This window comes from Pseudoliparis swirei, chromosome 13 (genome assembly GCF_029220125.1).
Source record: "Pseudoliparis swirei isolate HS2019 ecotype Mariana Trench chromosome 13, NWPU_hadal_v1, whole genome shotgun sequence".
NCBI lineage: Eukaryota > Metazoa > Chordata > Actinopteri > Perciformes > Liparidae > Pseudoliparis > Pseudoliparis swirei.
Genome location: NC_079400.1, coordinates 6,253,791 through 6,270,983, shown reverse-complemented (window position 1 = coordinate 6,270,983; position 17,193 = coordinate 6,253,791). Strand labels below are relative to the sequence as shown.

At 40.8% G+C, this 17,193-nt stretch overlaps 1 protein-coding gene across 1 annotated transcript; it reads left to right on the top strand.

Moving 5' to 3' along the window:
* The first annotated feature begins 977 nt into the window (after window positions 1–977).
* si:zfos-911d5.4 (uncharacterized) lies at window positions 978–16,639 on the top strand. The gene is made up of 7 exons (XM_056430738.1): window positions 978–1,061; window positions 1,377–1,507; window positions 2,068–2,168; window positions 2,985–3,133; window positions 4,242–4,470; window positions 4,964–5,184; window positions 14,805–16,639. The coding sequence occupies exons 1-7, from the start codon at window positions 1,041–1,043 to the stop codon at window positions 14,970–14,972; spliced, it is 1,020 nt and encodes a 339-aa protein (XP_056286713.1). The 5' UTR covers window positions 978–1,040; the 3' UTR covers window positions 14,973–16,639.
* The last annotated feature ends 554 nt before the right edge of the window (window positions 16,640–17,193 follow it).

Below are 17,193 nucleotides of genomic sequence, written 5' to 3'. Positions count from 1 at the left end.
GGCCCACATTTCAAATCCTCTGCAAGGGACTAAGATTGCATAACTCACATTGTGTTCCAAGGATTTACATTCTTTATTTGTTGTTATATTTGCTAGCATCACAATGAATTCCATGTTCACTTGTTATCAGTGCAGGTGAGAGGCAACGAGCCTTCATCGTCTCTATGAGACTAAACACCTTTTTTTTTTCAAAGGTACTGCTTCAGCATATGTATTTTAGGAGATTTTACCTCATGTGGGGTTTACTCACCTGAGGCATCACTTGACAGCTACTAAGTTACTTTGCAGACTATACGCTTAACGATTGCTGTTTTCAACTGTCCAGTTTTTATTTACTCTGACTTCAGACTTTATTTAATCTGTACGAGCCACTGATTTCTAATTTGTTTTAAACAAATCTTTGATTTGAGCTGCGGTTAAGTTCATTATTGTAAATGTTTACATATTTTTAAATCAAAAAGGACCATTCTATAATTCCATGTCAATTGAGAAAACGCCATCTGTTGATGAAGATCATGTGAGATAATTGAAAGGCTCCAGAAAACCTACTGAATTAACCTGACAGCAGGATTGTTTTCTCAGCTGTAGATACAAGATTATCATCAGACAGCAAGACTAAACCCCTTCAGCACATCAAGTAGGGTACTTTTGATACTAGACTTAATTCACAAATACTTGTTCAAACCGATTTAAACACACATTTCAGGATGACAATGGGACATATTTTCCCACTGTGGTGTTGTGCAGTTCCTCCACCACAGCTTGTCATGCAGATCCTCAGTCCAAAGCGTCACGTGAAGAGACCAGGAACAGTTTCCTAGATGAATCACGCAAACACTGCAGGACTAAGGACGTGTCCTGACGTCATGTCCCCGTTTGCGAAATCCGATGCTGCTGGTGGCCCACGTGGTGTGTTGTTGACGTCTTCCAGGAACATTGGAAGTGCTGGAGAGGGCGGTGGGATTGCGAAACCGCTTTCCTGGATAGAGTTACGTGTCTCGGCAGTTGGAAAGAGTCAGAGACTAGACGTGAACCCCGAGATGCAGCGCGAGACTCAATCTGTATGTATTGTTTTCGTTTTAGAGCTCGTGCCAGACTTGTATGTTGCCCTTTGTTCTTTCTTCAGGGTCCTTAAGTTAAAGTGTCGTCATTAACGCTGTGAAGCCTGAATGTGGCAGTTAGTGTTTTACATTGGATTTATTAGTTGGATTTGGCTGGAGCATCATGTCTTAACACCATGTTGACACAGTTTGGTTACAGAGGGAAGCCACAATGTTGACGTCATGAATACATTTCTCTCAGTAATGTTGCCGTCTTGCTGAATATGTTGTCTTTTAATCAAACTGCTGAGTTTAAAAGTTGTTTTTCTTCTGCAGATAAAGACTAGAATGCCTCAGCTTGGAAGCCTTTTGACACTGTTTCATCTCGGCTCCAAAGAGTCAGAGGATGCTCAAAGCCAAAGCCCACGTCAGACACCAACACTACATGACTTCATACATCATGTCAGGTAGGCATTGTGCAACAGATGAACCCCACAGAGAATGTTCCCCTCATTACGCAGTTCCCCTGACAGTTCCTATGACTGCGACAGCGTCTTTCAGCTCATTGTTTTGGTTTTACAGCCATCACTTTGCAATGTTGCTCTCACAAACGTTTTTTTTTGGAAAAACCGCTGAGAAAAACCTGCTGTATGTAAACCGCCTGCCCAAACGACAGACGGACTAAGTAAGCGACTAGCTGGATAACACTTTGGAGCATTTAGCAGCTAAAGAGCCAGAAGCTTACCTTCAGAAATTGTTGGAGACTAAAACGGAGCAAACAGGATAATCAATACTGGACTTATTAATGTGGTGGACAGAAATACAACTCCAAGTGAATGCTTATGTTTCTTTGCGTCTTCTGGACATGCAAACACGTTCATTGTAGGAACTTTATATTATGTATATGTTGTGTTTGCAGCTTACATGAAGTCAATTCATACAGCATCTGAATTGTTCTTTTGCGCAAAATACCTCAAATTTATGTAATTTTATTGTTTTACTTTTTCATACATCATTTTTTCTGTAGGAAACTTACAGGGATGAGAGAGGACAACGTCTACAGCCACCTACGTATCCATGACCAGCTTAAGACCGCCAAAGATGACATCAACATTGTTATCCTCACAGGTTGGTATCTAGAATAAAATGGCATTTTATGAACAATCTGCGCAGTAAGTCTCTTGAATACAGATTTCTGGGAGTAGGGTTGAATACTACCTCAACGTTGTTTTTTATAATATTGATATACACCTTAAACTTCAGTGCTTTAAGAAGGAGTTATTGCAGACATTTTCTTGTCACAGCAGGAGACACACAGGTGTTACTGATAACATTAACGATGGCTTCGTTCTCCAGGCCCTTTTCACGGCAGGGTTAACACAGGTGTAACTCATAAGATTAATTAAGGCCCTGTTGGCTTTAAGGACCATTGCATGTGCATACTCGAATGGCTGTGTCAAAATCCTGTGTTTACCCTGCGACGACATGTCAAAATGGCTGCTGTGAAAAGGGCCTATCAAAGAGTGCCTGTAAGCCATGCCTGTATGACTGAGCCAGCGTGAAAAATACCAGCACTATCACGCTAAAGGTGCTGAATTCAATTTAGTCAGCCATAGTTGGATTGTTCTCTACTGTGAGATGTCAAAATGTCTTCATATTCACATTACAGCGGTGTTACAAAAGAACCAATAGTGATCCCAATATTATATATTCCCTTATGTTTTTAAGGTATTGCAATTCAATTATTTCTATATCCATAAATAGTTTAACAAATACTGTTGCAGACATTTTCTCATATCACAATACATAGCATAACATGGACTGTGATGGAGGATTTTATCCATTTAAAGGCTTGAGCACATAATTAGTGACAGTATCTGAGGTATTCCTCTCTTATTCTGACTGATTAAATCTTCACTAATGTTTTCTTCTTTTTACTGAAAGGCCAGGGGATCTTCTGCATCGATGTGAAACCCTGGAGAGGCACAGTGTCTGCTCACAAACAGAACTGGCACCTGCAAGTGAAGGAAGAGGACCACAACTTGACCAATACTTGCATTGAGCAGATTGAAGATCCCCTTAAAGCTATCATGGTAAAAAATAAATTTCAAAAAGACACATTTAGCTGACATGTTGAAATACCATCATGAAAACCTGAATGTCAAACTGTCTGGCACTCTTGTGTCCAAGGTCCAATCAGTTATCCAGCACATTGTTTTCATCTGAACTCCAGCCGGGTGGAGAGATCCTGAGTCAGCATAACAATTTATATGGAAATTTCAAACACTTCAACGGGGCTTCCCAAACTTCCTGAGTGGTCGCTCTTCATTTGAAAGGCCATAATTATGTTCAGAAAAGGGGGGTGAAAGCAGGCAGGTGCCTAAACACAGCTGTCACCCTATGTGCCTGGGTCTGTCAGGAGTCATTCATTTCCATCTCTCTGTGCTCAGTTTGGACTGGGAGCTTGACAGAAGACTCTGATGGCAAACACACACTCCATTGTTCAAATAGTTCAGCTTGAATCGGACGTATTAACTTAATTATTCTACACAAAGCAGATGTATTTACCGTCTGGGCCAATTTAAATTTCTTTAAGTAGGTCCTTTTTTAGAAATCGAAAGTGGACGTTTATTTTAAGTCATTAAATAACTGTTTATCACGTTAGCACACGTGACACATATGTTTAAAAAAAACTCCCAATGCTGAAACATCAACCGATTAATTAATTTGGTTAATTGGTCTATCTATGTTGGGAAAGACCTACAGGCTCTTTTCACATAAGCTAATTTGATGCACAATACCAGGGCCATAGTTAATGTTATTAATTACCTGTGTTCACCCTGCTTTGACATGTCAAATGGCTGCAGTGAAACTAAAAACAATACATTTTTTACACATTTTCCTTCATATATACTTCATATATAGAAAATAATCAGAACTTCTAAAAGTGTAAATGTTAAACTTTGCCTTCAAAATACAGTCTATAACCAGTAAAGTTATCATTTAAATATTATAAACAAGACCAGACATTCAATGCAAGCTGTCACTAGCGCTACTTCTTGATGTACAGACACATTTTAATCTGTTGCAAAATATATTGATCGTGATGACCCTGTTCACTGTTTCCTGAACTTCTGTGGACTAAATGATTCATCCAAAACTAACAATTATTACTTGTATCCCTACATTCTGCTCCTCTAGACCAAGACCGCTAACTTGTGTGGCCATTTGAAGAGGAGCGGAGTGTCTGTGCGCCAAAGCCTCTTCTTCCCCAGGGTTATCTTCCTCTCTCCAGACTGCGAGTTCGATGAGGAGCTGAGGAAGAGGAGGGAGCTGATTTCTCATTGCCAGACAGACGATTTCCTCAAATCCTTAAGGGAGGGCTACATGGCCTGGATGTCAGATGCACTGACTCCATCCTGGCTCTCTGGTGAGCGGTTCTATAAAATATAAACATTAGTACTTGGAGGGATTCAATTCAAACAGACTGCTGCACCAGTATAAATAAAAGTTCAACATGTTTTCAATCCTAATCCCCTGGTTTAAAAAAAACTCTATTCTAGTGCTGTTGTTTGCTTGATTATGTCTTGTTTCATAATGAGAATTTTGAAACAGCCAATGAGCTGATCCGAACGGCTCCAGATAGAATTTGACTGAAGACCTTTGTTGGATGTCATCCCATCTCTCCCTCCCCTTATTTCCTATCATCTCTCTTCTGTAACTCTAAAGACATGAAATGCCCAAAAAGTACCAAAACAATTATAAGAATCTTACTGACCTTGCAAATGTTTTGAATTGATAAGAGGACTCAACAACTTGACACGTTTCATGCATTCTTTACAGTGTAATTAATTCAGACAGGGACGCTACCAGGTCGCCTTTATTCTCAATGCTTTTTCTTTTGTTTGTTTTTTGTCCTGCAGGTCGTCTGTCGTACAGGCAGATGGAGTCCGTGCGGGAAGTCCTGAGGCGGGTGGGGACGTGGGATCTGGTGAGTCTGCACTGTGGCGAGCAGCTGAAAGGAGACTTCCAGGGCTGCCAGCACATCGCTCTCAACCGACAGGAGACGGAAACACTCGAGTTTTCCAGAGTCAAGACCCTGTCAGCTGATTCGCTGTGGGCCCTGCTGGGACACGCTCCTCAGGTCAGTGCACACTGATGAGCCTCCAGGACCAGAGGTACGGTCTGTAAATGGCAATTTGAATGCTGTGTCAACCGCTCCAAATGTCGACGTAAAGGCCGACAAGAATCTGAAGACCAGCAGGTGGCAGTAGTACTTTATGACCGTCTCGCTCAGTTTTCCGGCATTCCCCTCTTGTTCTGGGAACTGGAGAAACATATGTTTGATTAAGGCTGGAGGTTGCAGAACACCACAGCAATTAATTTTACCGTTATTTGAAAATTAAGGGCATTTTTATTTATCTAAAAAATTCTAAGTTATTTCTGTATACTCATTACATTTGTGATAACAATTGTGATTTTCGTTGAGATATTGAATCCAAAATTTTAAAAACATGTTTTCCATTTTTTTTATTCCATAATAATCAAGCTATTGATATGTATTTATTGAGAAGTAAAGCAATTAGCTAGACTGTTTACAAATCATGTTTCACACTCGTCCACTAATTTCCAATTAACACTCCTCGAATTAATTACTGCGTTAACTCTTCAGTTTTCTATTGCGGTAAGTCACTCTGGCTGCAAGGTACTCATTAGCTCACTCGATTGAATCAAGGCAATTGCAGAGCCATTGAATGTGAATAAACATCTTTGGAGCTTATTCACATTCAATGATCGGTTGTTAATTATTGTTTATGTTATTGGAAGGTGATGATTTGGCTAATTGGTTACACGTTGTCTTCTCAGATGGCATGAAAGGTAATCCTATCTTTCAATGTTGGAATGACTGTAAGTGTTGCAGTAGTTGATGATATTTACACAAAATGATGGTTGTTTTTACCTGAAATCACTCACAACCATTGAATTCTATTTGCTTGTGCGAGGGTGCTTCGCTGCTGCTTGTTAGACAAATTAGTTGAAAGAAGTAATTGTTACACAGACAAAGGTCGGAGCTATTAAGGTCCGGTGGGTGCGACCCCGGGTCAGCATCCATTACAAATTTCACACCCACCCTCCAAAACACTCAGTCCATGTTTTTCCCTTTCAGGCTTCACTCTGGCTTTAGTTCACACCCCCACCCCAAACATCCAGACCGTATGTACTCTCGCCTCCAGCTGCTGTGTATTTGATACATGACCCAACAATCATTAGACAGTCTCCAGCGGGCCCTTTTCCAGCCTAAGGGGACACACACAGTGACAATTAAATATATTATTTTCAAAGAAATATCTGTAAATGGAGGCGGTGCGAGGCGAATCCCCGCCCCATGTCTCACAAAGAAATGTGACTTTGAGAATAAATATATGGTGAATATTCTGTTACCCAATTTAGCGTGTTCAAATACAATAGGCGGGCGTATATATGTGTTTTCCATTATCAAATTCCAAGCAGAAGAAATGGACTTTGCCCCTGGATTTATACAAAACTTAACATTTGCTCTTTTGGATTGCATGACTGTCACCCACTCTTCAGACAAAAAAGAAGAAGGTATCTTTGCTCGTGTGCAGCAGCTGCGAGGCGAAGCTTTGGGGGTGGCAAAGACACTTGATAGCTCCCTCAGGCGTATTGTCAGAGCCCAGAAATAATGCATGCTTTTGATTTGTTACTTGTAAACACACAGGACAGAAGATCTGCGATATGAGCCACGGTTTCACTCAGGCATCTGTTTGGTGGTAAGAGGTGGCACCAGATGCATCCACAAAGCCACCGTGGAGGCACTAGGTGTGTTTTTTGTGGGCTCAGTCTATTACTCTGCGGAGAATGGGACGTCTACATTTCCCCAAAGTGGAGAATGATTGAGTATAGTGGCTGTAATTTATTAATTATGGTCTATATTCTTAGACCACGGGTCTGGCTTCATTCAATTTGTATGGATTGAGGGGTAATTACGTTGTGTGCGCGCGTGTGTGTGTGTGTGTGTGTGTGTGTGTGTGTGTGTGTGTGTGTGTGTGTGTGTGTGTGTGTGTGTGTTAGAGAGAGAGAGAGCGTGCTAAAGATCTATCCATGCCATAATTTAAAGTGCAGGTTATGTATGTTGTTCATCTTCATGTCGTCTCCTCTTCTAAAATGTGACTGCTTCGTGACTTCTTTTTACCAGTTTATATAATCCCGTTTATTGAGGAGTAGAAATTGAGCCCCCGTGTTTAATAAAAAAGTCTCCCTACTCTCAGTCAGCATATAGAGTGTCTTGTAATTGCATCGCTGAGAAACAACAATTGAGTTCCTACGAGCGTAACATGACTACCCCGCCGTGTCAGCTGATTAATAGAACAGAGGCCACCGGGCGAAAGGCTGCCAATTCACGGCCAACATCTCGGCGAACAAATAATCTGACTTCGGTTACCGTAGATACATCTCGTCTTCCCGTCTTTCTCCAGATTCCGCACGGATGCAGCTTGTTAATTTAACTCTGCGCTGACATTCCTCTCTTTTTGGCCATCTCCCAGGCAGCACGCGTCACCGGCCCGTAATGGACAAGTCTCCCGTGCGCCCGGTGCTTAGCACAGAAAAGGCAGAGAGGGGAGACATCAACCGCTTTGTGGTGATAATGAATGGAGGCACACAAAAGGCCAGGAGCTGGCCATTTACAAAGCCTGCAAATTCTGCTTTCTAAATAGATCATATTGGCAGCTGCAGCAGCTTTTTGGTATTTTTCTATATGGATGAAAAAAAGTATTTAACCATTAAAAGAAAATATATGCAGCACCCATTTCTATTGCTTATAAAGCATTTGTAATAATCATTCACATGTATGGCAGAGTCCTTTTATATGCTGTCTGAAATGTAATTTACTAAACAAATGACGATATGAACATGGCAGTGCCTGTCATTTCTCTAAAAGCCTGTGTACTTGTGCGTGGAGGCTTTTGGACCACAGAAACAACCCACACATGTGTTGTTTCATGTATTTTCAGTTACCAGACGGGAACCAAGTAAAAGATCCTTAGAAGTAGTTTTACCGAGTGAGTGCACTTTATCAGATTGTCAGTGCCTCAGAGTTCAGTGTTCATCGGGTTCATCAATAACCCAAATGGGGAAAGATTATTTCTGTCCGAAAGAAAATAATTTCCGAAGAACTTCCCAGAGAGAAAAGATCTCCTCGTTGCGTTTTTCAACAAAAAGGAAAATTGTGGGGAAATTACCAGGATGTTCAGATTCCTGTAATTGCCGCGTCGCTCTCGAAAGGAAACTGGAATTGGAAATAATTTGCACCAGAGTGTGTGTGTGTGTGTGTGTGTAGGAAGCTACAGAGGAAAGCTAACCATGCAATTACACATGAGAAGGGTGCTGCAGACACACAAGTGTCCGGAATAAACTAGTGAAGACACGGCACTTATACGGTGGAAGGCAATGATAATAGCTGCGTGTGATTAAAGTTGGTAAAAATCTATTTTATCACTCGAGTACTATGCTCTGTGAAGAGTCCCGTGGAGAGATTCTGCATCTGTCAATTTGAAGATGACTCAATGTGTTTCCTCCAAATTCATCACCCAGCATGCAATAGCAGTCATGTTTGAGGGCTCTTCAAGCGCTCTTTTGTTAATTTAGTTAAACATCATCCAGCAGAGTTCATGTTTTACATATTCCTACTTAACACAGGTGGACATCGAGTTTCAGTAAATTTGAATACATGTTTAAAATAAAGCTCCGCGCCATTAATATTCATTACAAAGTAATTTATTTGAATGTGGAATGAGCTGTGGTTGTGTAAAACATAGGTAATATTATCTGTGATACCCATAAATCGTGTATGTTTGTAACAGGATATTTTTATTGTTCAATGGAATGATATAAAATAGTAAAGTTATTTTAAGAAGTTATTTAACATCATAGGAAATATGTAACTATCTATTCAATAGATATTCTCTTGAACGTGAGTATCAGATGCCTCTCTTTGTCATACATGACAGTAAACTGAATATCTTTCAGTTTTTCACGATAAAACAAGCAGCTTGACGACATCACTTTGGGCTCTAGAAACTGTGATGTGCCTTTTTCTCTATTTTAGATTAGATTATATCAGATATACTTTAGTCATCCCCAGGGGGAAATGTCTTTGTACCAGCACCAAGCATTTTTACAATATATACAATACAATAAAATAGCAGGGAAACATTTTATTGACACAATTACTAATTAAGAAAATAATGTGCCGATTAACTGGGAATGAAATAATCGTTAGTTGCCACCGTGATGATATGATCATAGCCTTCTAATGTGGCTCCACTGGAGCTCAATAAAGGATCATGTTTAATTATTGCCCAGACCTTTGCTATGATGTATTTAAGAGGTGTCACACAAGATTTTTTCCTTTCAATGATTCTGTGACATCATCCAATTTAGCATCAAAAGATAGATTTAGTATCTAATGGAGACTTTTCTTTGGTCACTGGCAGAGATGTTAATTTAAACTCGGGAAGCTCAGCTATTTGTTTTGGGGATTCAGGATATTACAGTGGTCCCCACAGTATAGGTTGTAAGATATGATCAATAGGGATTCATGAATAATGAAGAGGCCGAGTGGAGCAGAGACACTTAATTACAGTTTCAAAAGCCATTCTCGTTAATTGAGGAGAATAAAGGTGGTGAAGTGGACTGAACGGCCACATTTCTATCTCTGACTTGATTTTATTTTATTATTATGAAACAGAAAGACCCTCGGTGGATCTAAAAAACGCCAGCTTGTAATTGGCAAGTTCTCATAGTTTTCTCAGTGATAATAATATCATAGTTTCTTTTGCGACCACAGTTTCCATTTCCTCCGACCACCTGTGAGCAGACTATCGTTCTTTTAATGTGAGGACTAATGTGCCGCATATCCAGACAGTGTGTGGCCGCTGTGTGTGCAGCAGATACAGTATGTAATTGACAGCCTCGCCATCTGTTACAGTTATGTGCAATTATGGATAAACTAGTTAACAGACACTTTGTCCCATTGTCTGTTGTTTTGATAATCACCCTTAATAACGGACGGCATCAATATGGTCTTTAAACCTGATTTGGGAGTTAATGGAGTCGGATGGGGCAGTCAGTGTATGCTCTGGGGGTAATGCTGTTAGAGATGTTCGTAAAGAGCAAATTAAATCAGTCATAGATTGTGCCCTCTCAAGTCAGCCAGACAACCAGACCCATTGAGGAGAAAAAGGAGGGGGGGGGATTCATATTTGAACCTCTTGCGGAAAATGCACTTATGTGGATGGTAATAAAGTCAGAGATGGGTGAATGGATGTAAATGGTTATTGCCGACAGTCTAATGGCTTCCTGTTCGCTGAGGCGGGTTGGTTAGGAGCAGAGACGTAGCTATTCAGAACTTAACCAACGTGTTGCGCTCTCAACAAATGTAGTTATTGACGTTGTCGGTGATGTCACCAAACCAACGTTGAGGCATCTTAATGAATGGTCCACATCTGGAGCTCGATGTTGATGTTTGAGTATTTCATGCAGGATTTTATTGGAGTGATTCTTCAAACAAATACGTTATTGAACTGATACCTTTCTGGGGATTAATTTACTTTCCTCTTGCACTGAAACGCTTCATTGATAAATAAATAAATTATAAATAAATAAAAACAGAAAACAATTCAACAGCATTATGGATTCCAATTAACCAGCGAAGTCTTTTATCAAGGAAAAATGCTAAGCATTTGCTGGTTTCAGATTTATAAATTATAAAATGAATAGCTGCTGCTTTTGATCTTTTGGTCAAAACAAGTCATTTAAAGATTGCGATTATTTACTTCGAGTACTTTTTTAAAAATCGCCTCTTCTAAGGATGCATAAATTATCAATTATAAAACAATCACATTGAATTGAAAAAAAAAAAACCCCACATCCGTCTAGAAGAATCTATCTTCATCTAATTGCGGGTAATCCAGCTATTCACACCTCTCCCAGCAGGTTGTTCATGTATTCACCCAGTGAGCCAAACCACACAGTGTTTACCTAATTGCCTCATTAAATACATCCAAAACCGCCACCGCCGCTTTTGGTTTGCTCGCGTCGCGTTTGGCACGTCGACAACGATGTTTGCTGCGCTGGCGGTGTGCTGCTCATCTTCCTCCCCATCTGTGTCTGGTGAGACACGGCGTGGAACAAAGAGCCCGTCGTCTGAAGCTGGTGTGGCCTTACGCTCACTCAGAGTTCACCTGAAACACTGCACCCATGGCTCCAGGTAACGGCCCCTGCTGACTGATACCCCGCTGGGATTCTTTGACTTTATCAGGGGGGGAATCTGAACTTTGTGAATGGCAATACACACAGGTGGTGACACGTCCCTACCCAATTACACAGTTCATCACATTATTCACGTTCGTCAGACCTGTCCGACCTGTTATCTCCAATAATGTCACGAAGTCCATGACTTGGTTTTTATTTTCTAATTAAAAGAAGTCATTTGGGATTTCTGTAACCGAGCTGGTTGGGAATCTGTGCCGCGAACATCCCTACAGGTAGAAGATGAGCAAACCAGTGAGACCCCTCTCAGCTGTTTGGTCGGAGACGTTAGAAGGAGCTGTCGTCTCGAGTTTTAAGAGGGTAAAAGGTGAACAGTGAACCAGAGGCAGGATTTACGACTGTTAGCAGACGGTAAATAAGAAGAAGGAGTTTGTCTCGTTGAAATGTGAGGAGTGATGTCATTCACACCTCTCCCCCGACACCGAAAGTGAGAGGCGGATCAGGGGGTAGACTCCGTTAGGTGAGCTCTTAGCCCTGTGTGTGACACCAATCTTAGCCCCAAGGGTCCTGTCCTCCCATTAAGTGTCACACACACACACACACACATTCAGGCCTGTCGGTGCTTGAAATGTTAATGATTCTCAAACACTTGTGGACATTTCACAGTCAAAAGAGAGACAATATTTGAGCAACTATTGATCTATTGTCTGGTTGATGGATGTGCAGCTGTGACATGCGACATGTCAGTGTAGGGTGCAGGTTGCACTTTGAATCGTATTGGGCTTATTTACATCTTCACTCTGTTGTTCTGCTGTCATTTAAATACAGTATCGTCTTTACCCTCAGACACTTGCCTCGAGTGGCGGAGAGGTTAACGTGCAGTGGCGGTTACTGAGCTCCTGGCAGGCCGGTGGTCGAGACCACACAGGACTCTCCTCTTTGAGCTGTTGCCAACGACGACTGCATGCTTCCTTCCTGTATTTGGCACGACACCATCAACGCAGCAGTTAATCGAACCTGTTTTGGTTCTTTTGATTTCAAATTATACGGTTATTTCCTTTTCCGCGTTTCTGATTGGCATTCTACGTTTTGGTTCAAGCATCTAAACTTCAGCCGAAACATTTATTTTTGGCTTTTGCGTCCATATCATTTTGACGAGGAGTTATTTACACATTAGTGCAAACTGTAACTATTGGGTGCGTTGTGCAATTGTAACCAGATAAGATGAAATATGCTCATAGTAAACTGCAGTTTGATTGTATTCTACCCGTTGGCCGTTGCTCAATTTAAATGAGGATGAATCCAGTTCATACAAAAAACACAATATTCGCAGACAAGATAAAGGTGTTCTCCAAAAAATACTACAGTTGGCCACCAGCCAATCAGCATGCAGAGCAGATCAGGATCTAGATGCGGATTTCAAAACATTTTCTCATACAATTAAAAAACTAAAATGTAGAGAATTGTTCAGCCTTTATGGAGGTAAAAGCTTCAGGGATGCGTTCCCACATAGACAGTATGAATGTGTCATAGCCTCTTGTGCTGTCCTTGACATATGAAGTGAATAGTTCTTTCTTCTTCTCTCTCCGGGTTTGAATATGATGCAAAAACAGTGGTTTGTCTGTGCCACAGAGATGGAAGTACTCAACTTTAGTTCCATTAAATGACTTAATTGCAGATTACTAACTATTAGGTTTGGCTGTGATTTGTTAGAATAATTCCTCTGTGATGTCTTTGTGTTGGTTTATGCGCCTCTCTGCCACCAGCTGTCATGACGCTATTTTTTCATGCATCCTAAATTAAAAGACACTCATTCTGAAGTATCTGATGCTATTGTAATACAAGCCATGTGGCATTCGGCCATGGCTCCATGGCTGCAATATAAGACACAATTGTTCCGGTTTTTTTCTTGCTTTCTCCCTGTTTTAATGCGCAGTAATAAGTAAGTAAATGGTGTCTGAAATGGCCGTGGCCTTTGTTGCAGATAATTAGGTTAGAAGCAAGAGTGTGCAGGTGTTGAGGGTGTGCTGTGTGCTTGTGTTGTGTTATCGACTTGCTCATATTCGTAGGCCGTCAGGGGTGTCTCACTTCCCATCAGCCCCAAAGCTCACCAACCTCTTCACTATTAAAATGATCACTTTCAATAGCAGACAAAGGAAAGAGGGAACATATCTAGTGCAGGGTATTCTCCCCACCTCTAATGCTTATCTGCCTTTTGATGTCGGCGTAATAAAAGGCCTATTGGGCTTCCACAATGACCTGCAAAATGGACAAGGGCCGATATACTGGGCTCCGACTGTCGCTACCATTAACTAAAAGGCCCAGACATTATGGAGAGCCGGGGATGAAAGAACATGGAGAAAAAAATAATAATTGAAAAATTGCCTAATGCTAAAGTGAAAGAAAATGGAGCTGTGAAAAGGCACCGTAATATTCTGTTATCCCCTGTAAATGCAGCCAAACAAGAGATGCAGCGAGGCATTCTTTTTGAAATGGATGTGGTTCAATTACCTGCATGTCTAAATCTAGTTAAGGCTTCTATTGTCCGGCTCAAACAGGCAGTATTGATGTAATGTTAAAGCGTATTATGGCCTACAACCTACATAAAATCAAGAAAGGTGTGACTCCATTCAAGATGTGGAGGAGAATTTAAAAAGCTTGCAGTGAGAACAGGATTAATGTAGTATTTAGTATTTTTCACAAAGACGTTTGGATCACCGTTGCAAAAAAGTTGCACAACGATTTAGCATTGGTGTGGAAAAATATCACGAAAAAAAAAAATCTATTTCAGTGGATGTCTAATTGGTTCCTCAGGAGGATCTTTGTGCAAGTATTATCTTCTAATAAAAAGAGTAGTGATTTGTTTTACATTTGGTGGAAAACTAAATACATTAAACTGGAATGGACCCCCCAATAAATAAGAATTTTTTTTATCATTTGAGTCTTTTTCTGAGAACATATAAGGCTCACAATAGGCAGAACCAGAGTGAATCTGATTAAAAAGTGAATGTTTTTCTACTTCCTTTTAAAAACTACATTTTAATGAAAGGTTACCTGCTGTTGAATCAACGGTAATCAAAAGTAAATATAGTCCTGTGATGTCGTGGGTGCCTTGCCATCTTTTACCTCCAAATCATCAAATCAATGAACCTCTAGTTTGACAGATGTTTTTATTTTACCCATTATTAAACCCTGTCCCTGTTCTACAAGTCACAATCAATATGTTTGTTCCAATCTTCAGTCCACAAGCCCACAGACAAAGCAACAGCTTGTCCATGTAGAGGTCAAATGTCAAAGTCATGAGCGTCTGCTTAGCTCCAGGCAGAGGTCAGAAGGTCTTTTTCAGGGTCTTGACCCCAGCAACATCCCTGAATATCCAAGAACAGCCCTCTGCCGCTTCTGTATAACAATTAACTTTATAATCTGAATGTTCTGTATTACCTGTTAACTCCTTCCTGTCCTACTCCGCAGGTAACGGTTAAAATGTACAAGCGCGGCTCTCAGGGCTGGCTGGGTAAGTCCCTGAACGCCTCCACCACCATCCCCTCCAGCACCGCGGTGATCTTCAGGATCAGCGGGGAGGAAGCAGATGCCAAAATCCCAGCAAACACCATTCACAGCATCTCACTCAGCAACTGACGCTGGGCATCAGTCGAATAAAGAGGGAAGCCATCACAACGTGGCTCTGCGGGGACAGGAAGCATTCTTAAATACTATTACTCTTTTAGCTTAAATCTTCTGACGTTTTTACTGGGTGCCTTTTACTATGCAGTGTTCGCAATGTGTCATATTTTACTAAAAACACAAGTTCTGAATGTCTTTAAGTTATCATTTATTGAAAAAATTAACAAAGGAAAAGAAAAAATCCAATTTGACGCATTCTCAGATCCTCAGTGGGAATATTATGTAAATGAAAATGGTTTCAGACAATTAAACTGATTAACTTTCTCTTGTTTTGAATTTCTAGGGCGGACCCACACTTTACACTAGCCATTAATGAATCATTACGCTGGCTGATTGTGTCACATCAGCTCCGGATTGAAGTGTGTAACGTGTTAATTGTGGCGGTTAAAAGCTGGTGGCCTCTAGTCGTACGATTACAGCCTCTGTGGCTTTAACAGCCAGTGATTTACGGTCTGTTTAGAAAGTGTAACTGTGAGGTGCTTTATTAATATGCTCCACCGCGCTGAGGAGATGATAACATATTCAAGAGCGCACAGGCGCAGCCTCACGCGGCATTCATAACCGTCAGAGTCACTTTCCATCAGTTACCGGGCTCACACAGCTGCGCTAACAGCTAGCAATTGTATTTTCTTTGCCTGGCAGCGGCCAAAATGAAGTTATTTACATCGAGACATCAGTGCCTTAAGCTAATGCAATAGAAGGAGCTCTCTGTGTTGATAGTATCTCGTTGCATGGCATCTTTCTACCTGAAACATCATTACACTGTACTCAAGGGCCTCACTTTTTCTTTCTTTTTTTGCAAATGTCTGTTTACTGTTATACCTGAGGGACAGATCGCACTAACAGGACTGTTCTCTTTGTCAGTGCACATTTTTTAGACTCTGTGGTTGTGTTCAGATATTGGTCAACAATATGTTTGAATGTGAAAGTGGTGCGATGAGCTTACTGCCTTCGCATATTGAAATGTAAGTTCGAATAATCGTCTTCGGGAACTGATTTTTTCAGGTAACATATAAACCATATCAGGCAATCTGGGATTAGAAGGGTTTTTAGACATTGCTAGATATAATTCAGAGTGGTGGATGCATGCAGGTTAATATGAATGTTTTTATTTTTATTTTTACTTTAACCCTCCTGTTACCTTAGGGTCAATTTGACCCCATTCAATGTTTAACCCTCCTGTTACCTTTAGGGTCAATTTGACCCCAGGCTGTTTTTCACTGTGTCAAACATATAAGAAATATCAACTTTTTTATATATTTAAAGGGCTATTTAGGTAGTCAACAAACAAACATAAAGTACCTCACACTTAAACTTGGAAAACAATATTAATTCTAATAATTTTCTGGAGGTTTTAATTGCTGAGGTCAAATTGACCCCAAGGGTAAAATATGTCAGTAAATATAAAGGTAACAGGAGGGTTAAACATTGAATGGGGTCAAATTGACCCGAAGGTAACAGGAGGGTTAAGGACTTTCAGAATGAAGCCAACCTGATTGTGAACCATAGTCTTGAGTTGATTGATTAAAGCAAAGTTGTCACGGTATCCTCAAGTGTTTTTTTTTATGTTTACATGTATTTGTACTATCTGGTGTCATAATAAACCATCTTTGATGATTTAATGCTGCGTATTCAAAGTCACTTGTCACTACTGGAGGTTTCTTCAAAGCTTCATTTGGGAGATGCAGGGCATCCATCAACAGCCCACTCTGCTCTTTGAAAGCATGCGGCACGTCTCCCGCGTGGTAAGAGTCTGGATATTAGGAACGGATGACTGGTTACGGGGACAAAGCAAACTCTGTCCGGCAGCGTGGTGGCGAGAGGGAGGGGAAGCAGAGCGGAAATGGACATGGTGAGCAGACCAGAACACAGTGCGACAAGGTAACAAGGTAAAGTGATCCCAGGATGCAATTCCTCTGGAAAATGAATCAATGATGGTTCTGTTTATTGGAAATCCTCCCGGATATCCAGTTTGGTGAATCTATAGCACAATAGAATCAATTGTAAATATGTTTTCCTTTTGCAGTAAACATGTACGTCATGTGTTCGAAAGTTGTTCTGACCATCTGCAAATTAAACATGTTGACGAATTGGAGGATTTAGAGAGCTGGTCCATCCAGGAAGCGAAGTAGTCTTGACCCTGCAATAAGAACAGGTGTCCAACTTTGACCTCTCG

Excerpts from the sequence above, each read along its gene's own strand:
- si:zfos-911d5.4 (XM_056430738.1), top strand. The coding sequence starts at position 1,041 with ATGCAGCGCGAGACTCAATCT. Across the intron at positions 1,508-2,067 it reads GACTTCATACATCATGTCAG|GAAACTTACAGGGATGAGAG; the intron begins GTAGGCATTGTG and ends TTTTTTCTGTAG. Across the intron at positions 4,471-4,963 it reads GACTCCATCCTGGCTCTCTG|GTCGTCTGTCGTACAGGCAG; the intron begins GTGAGCGGTTCT and ends TTTGTCCTGCAG.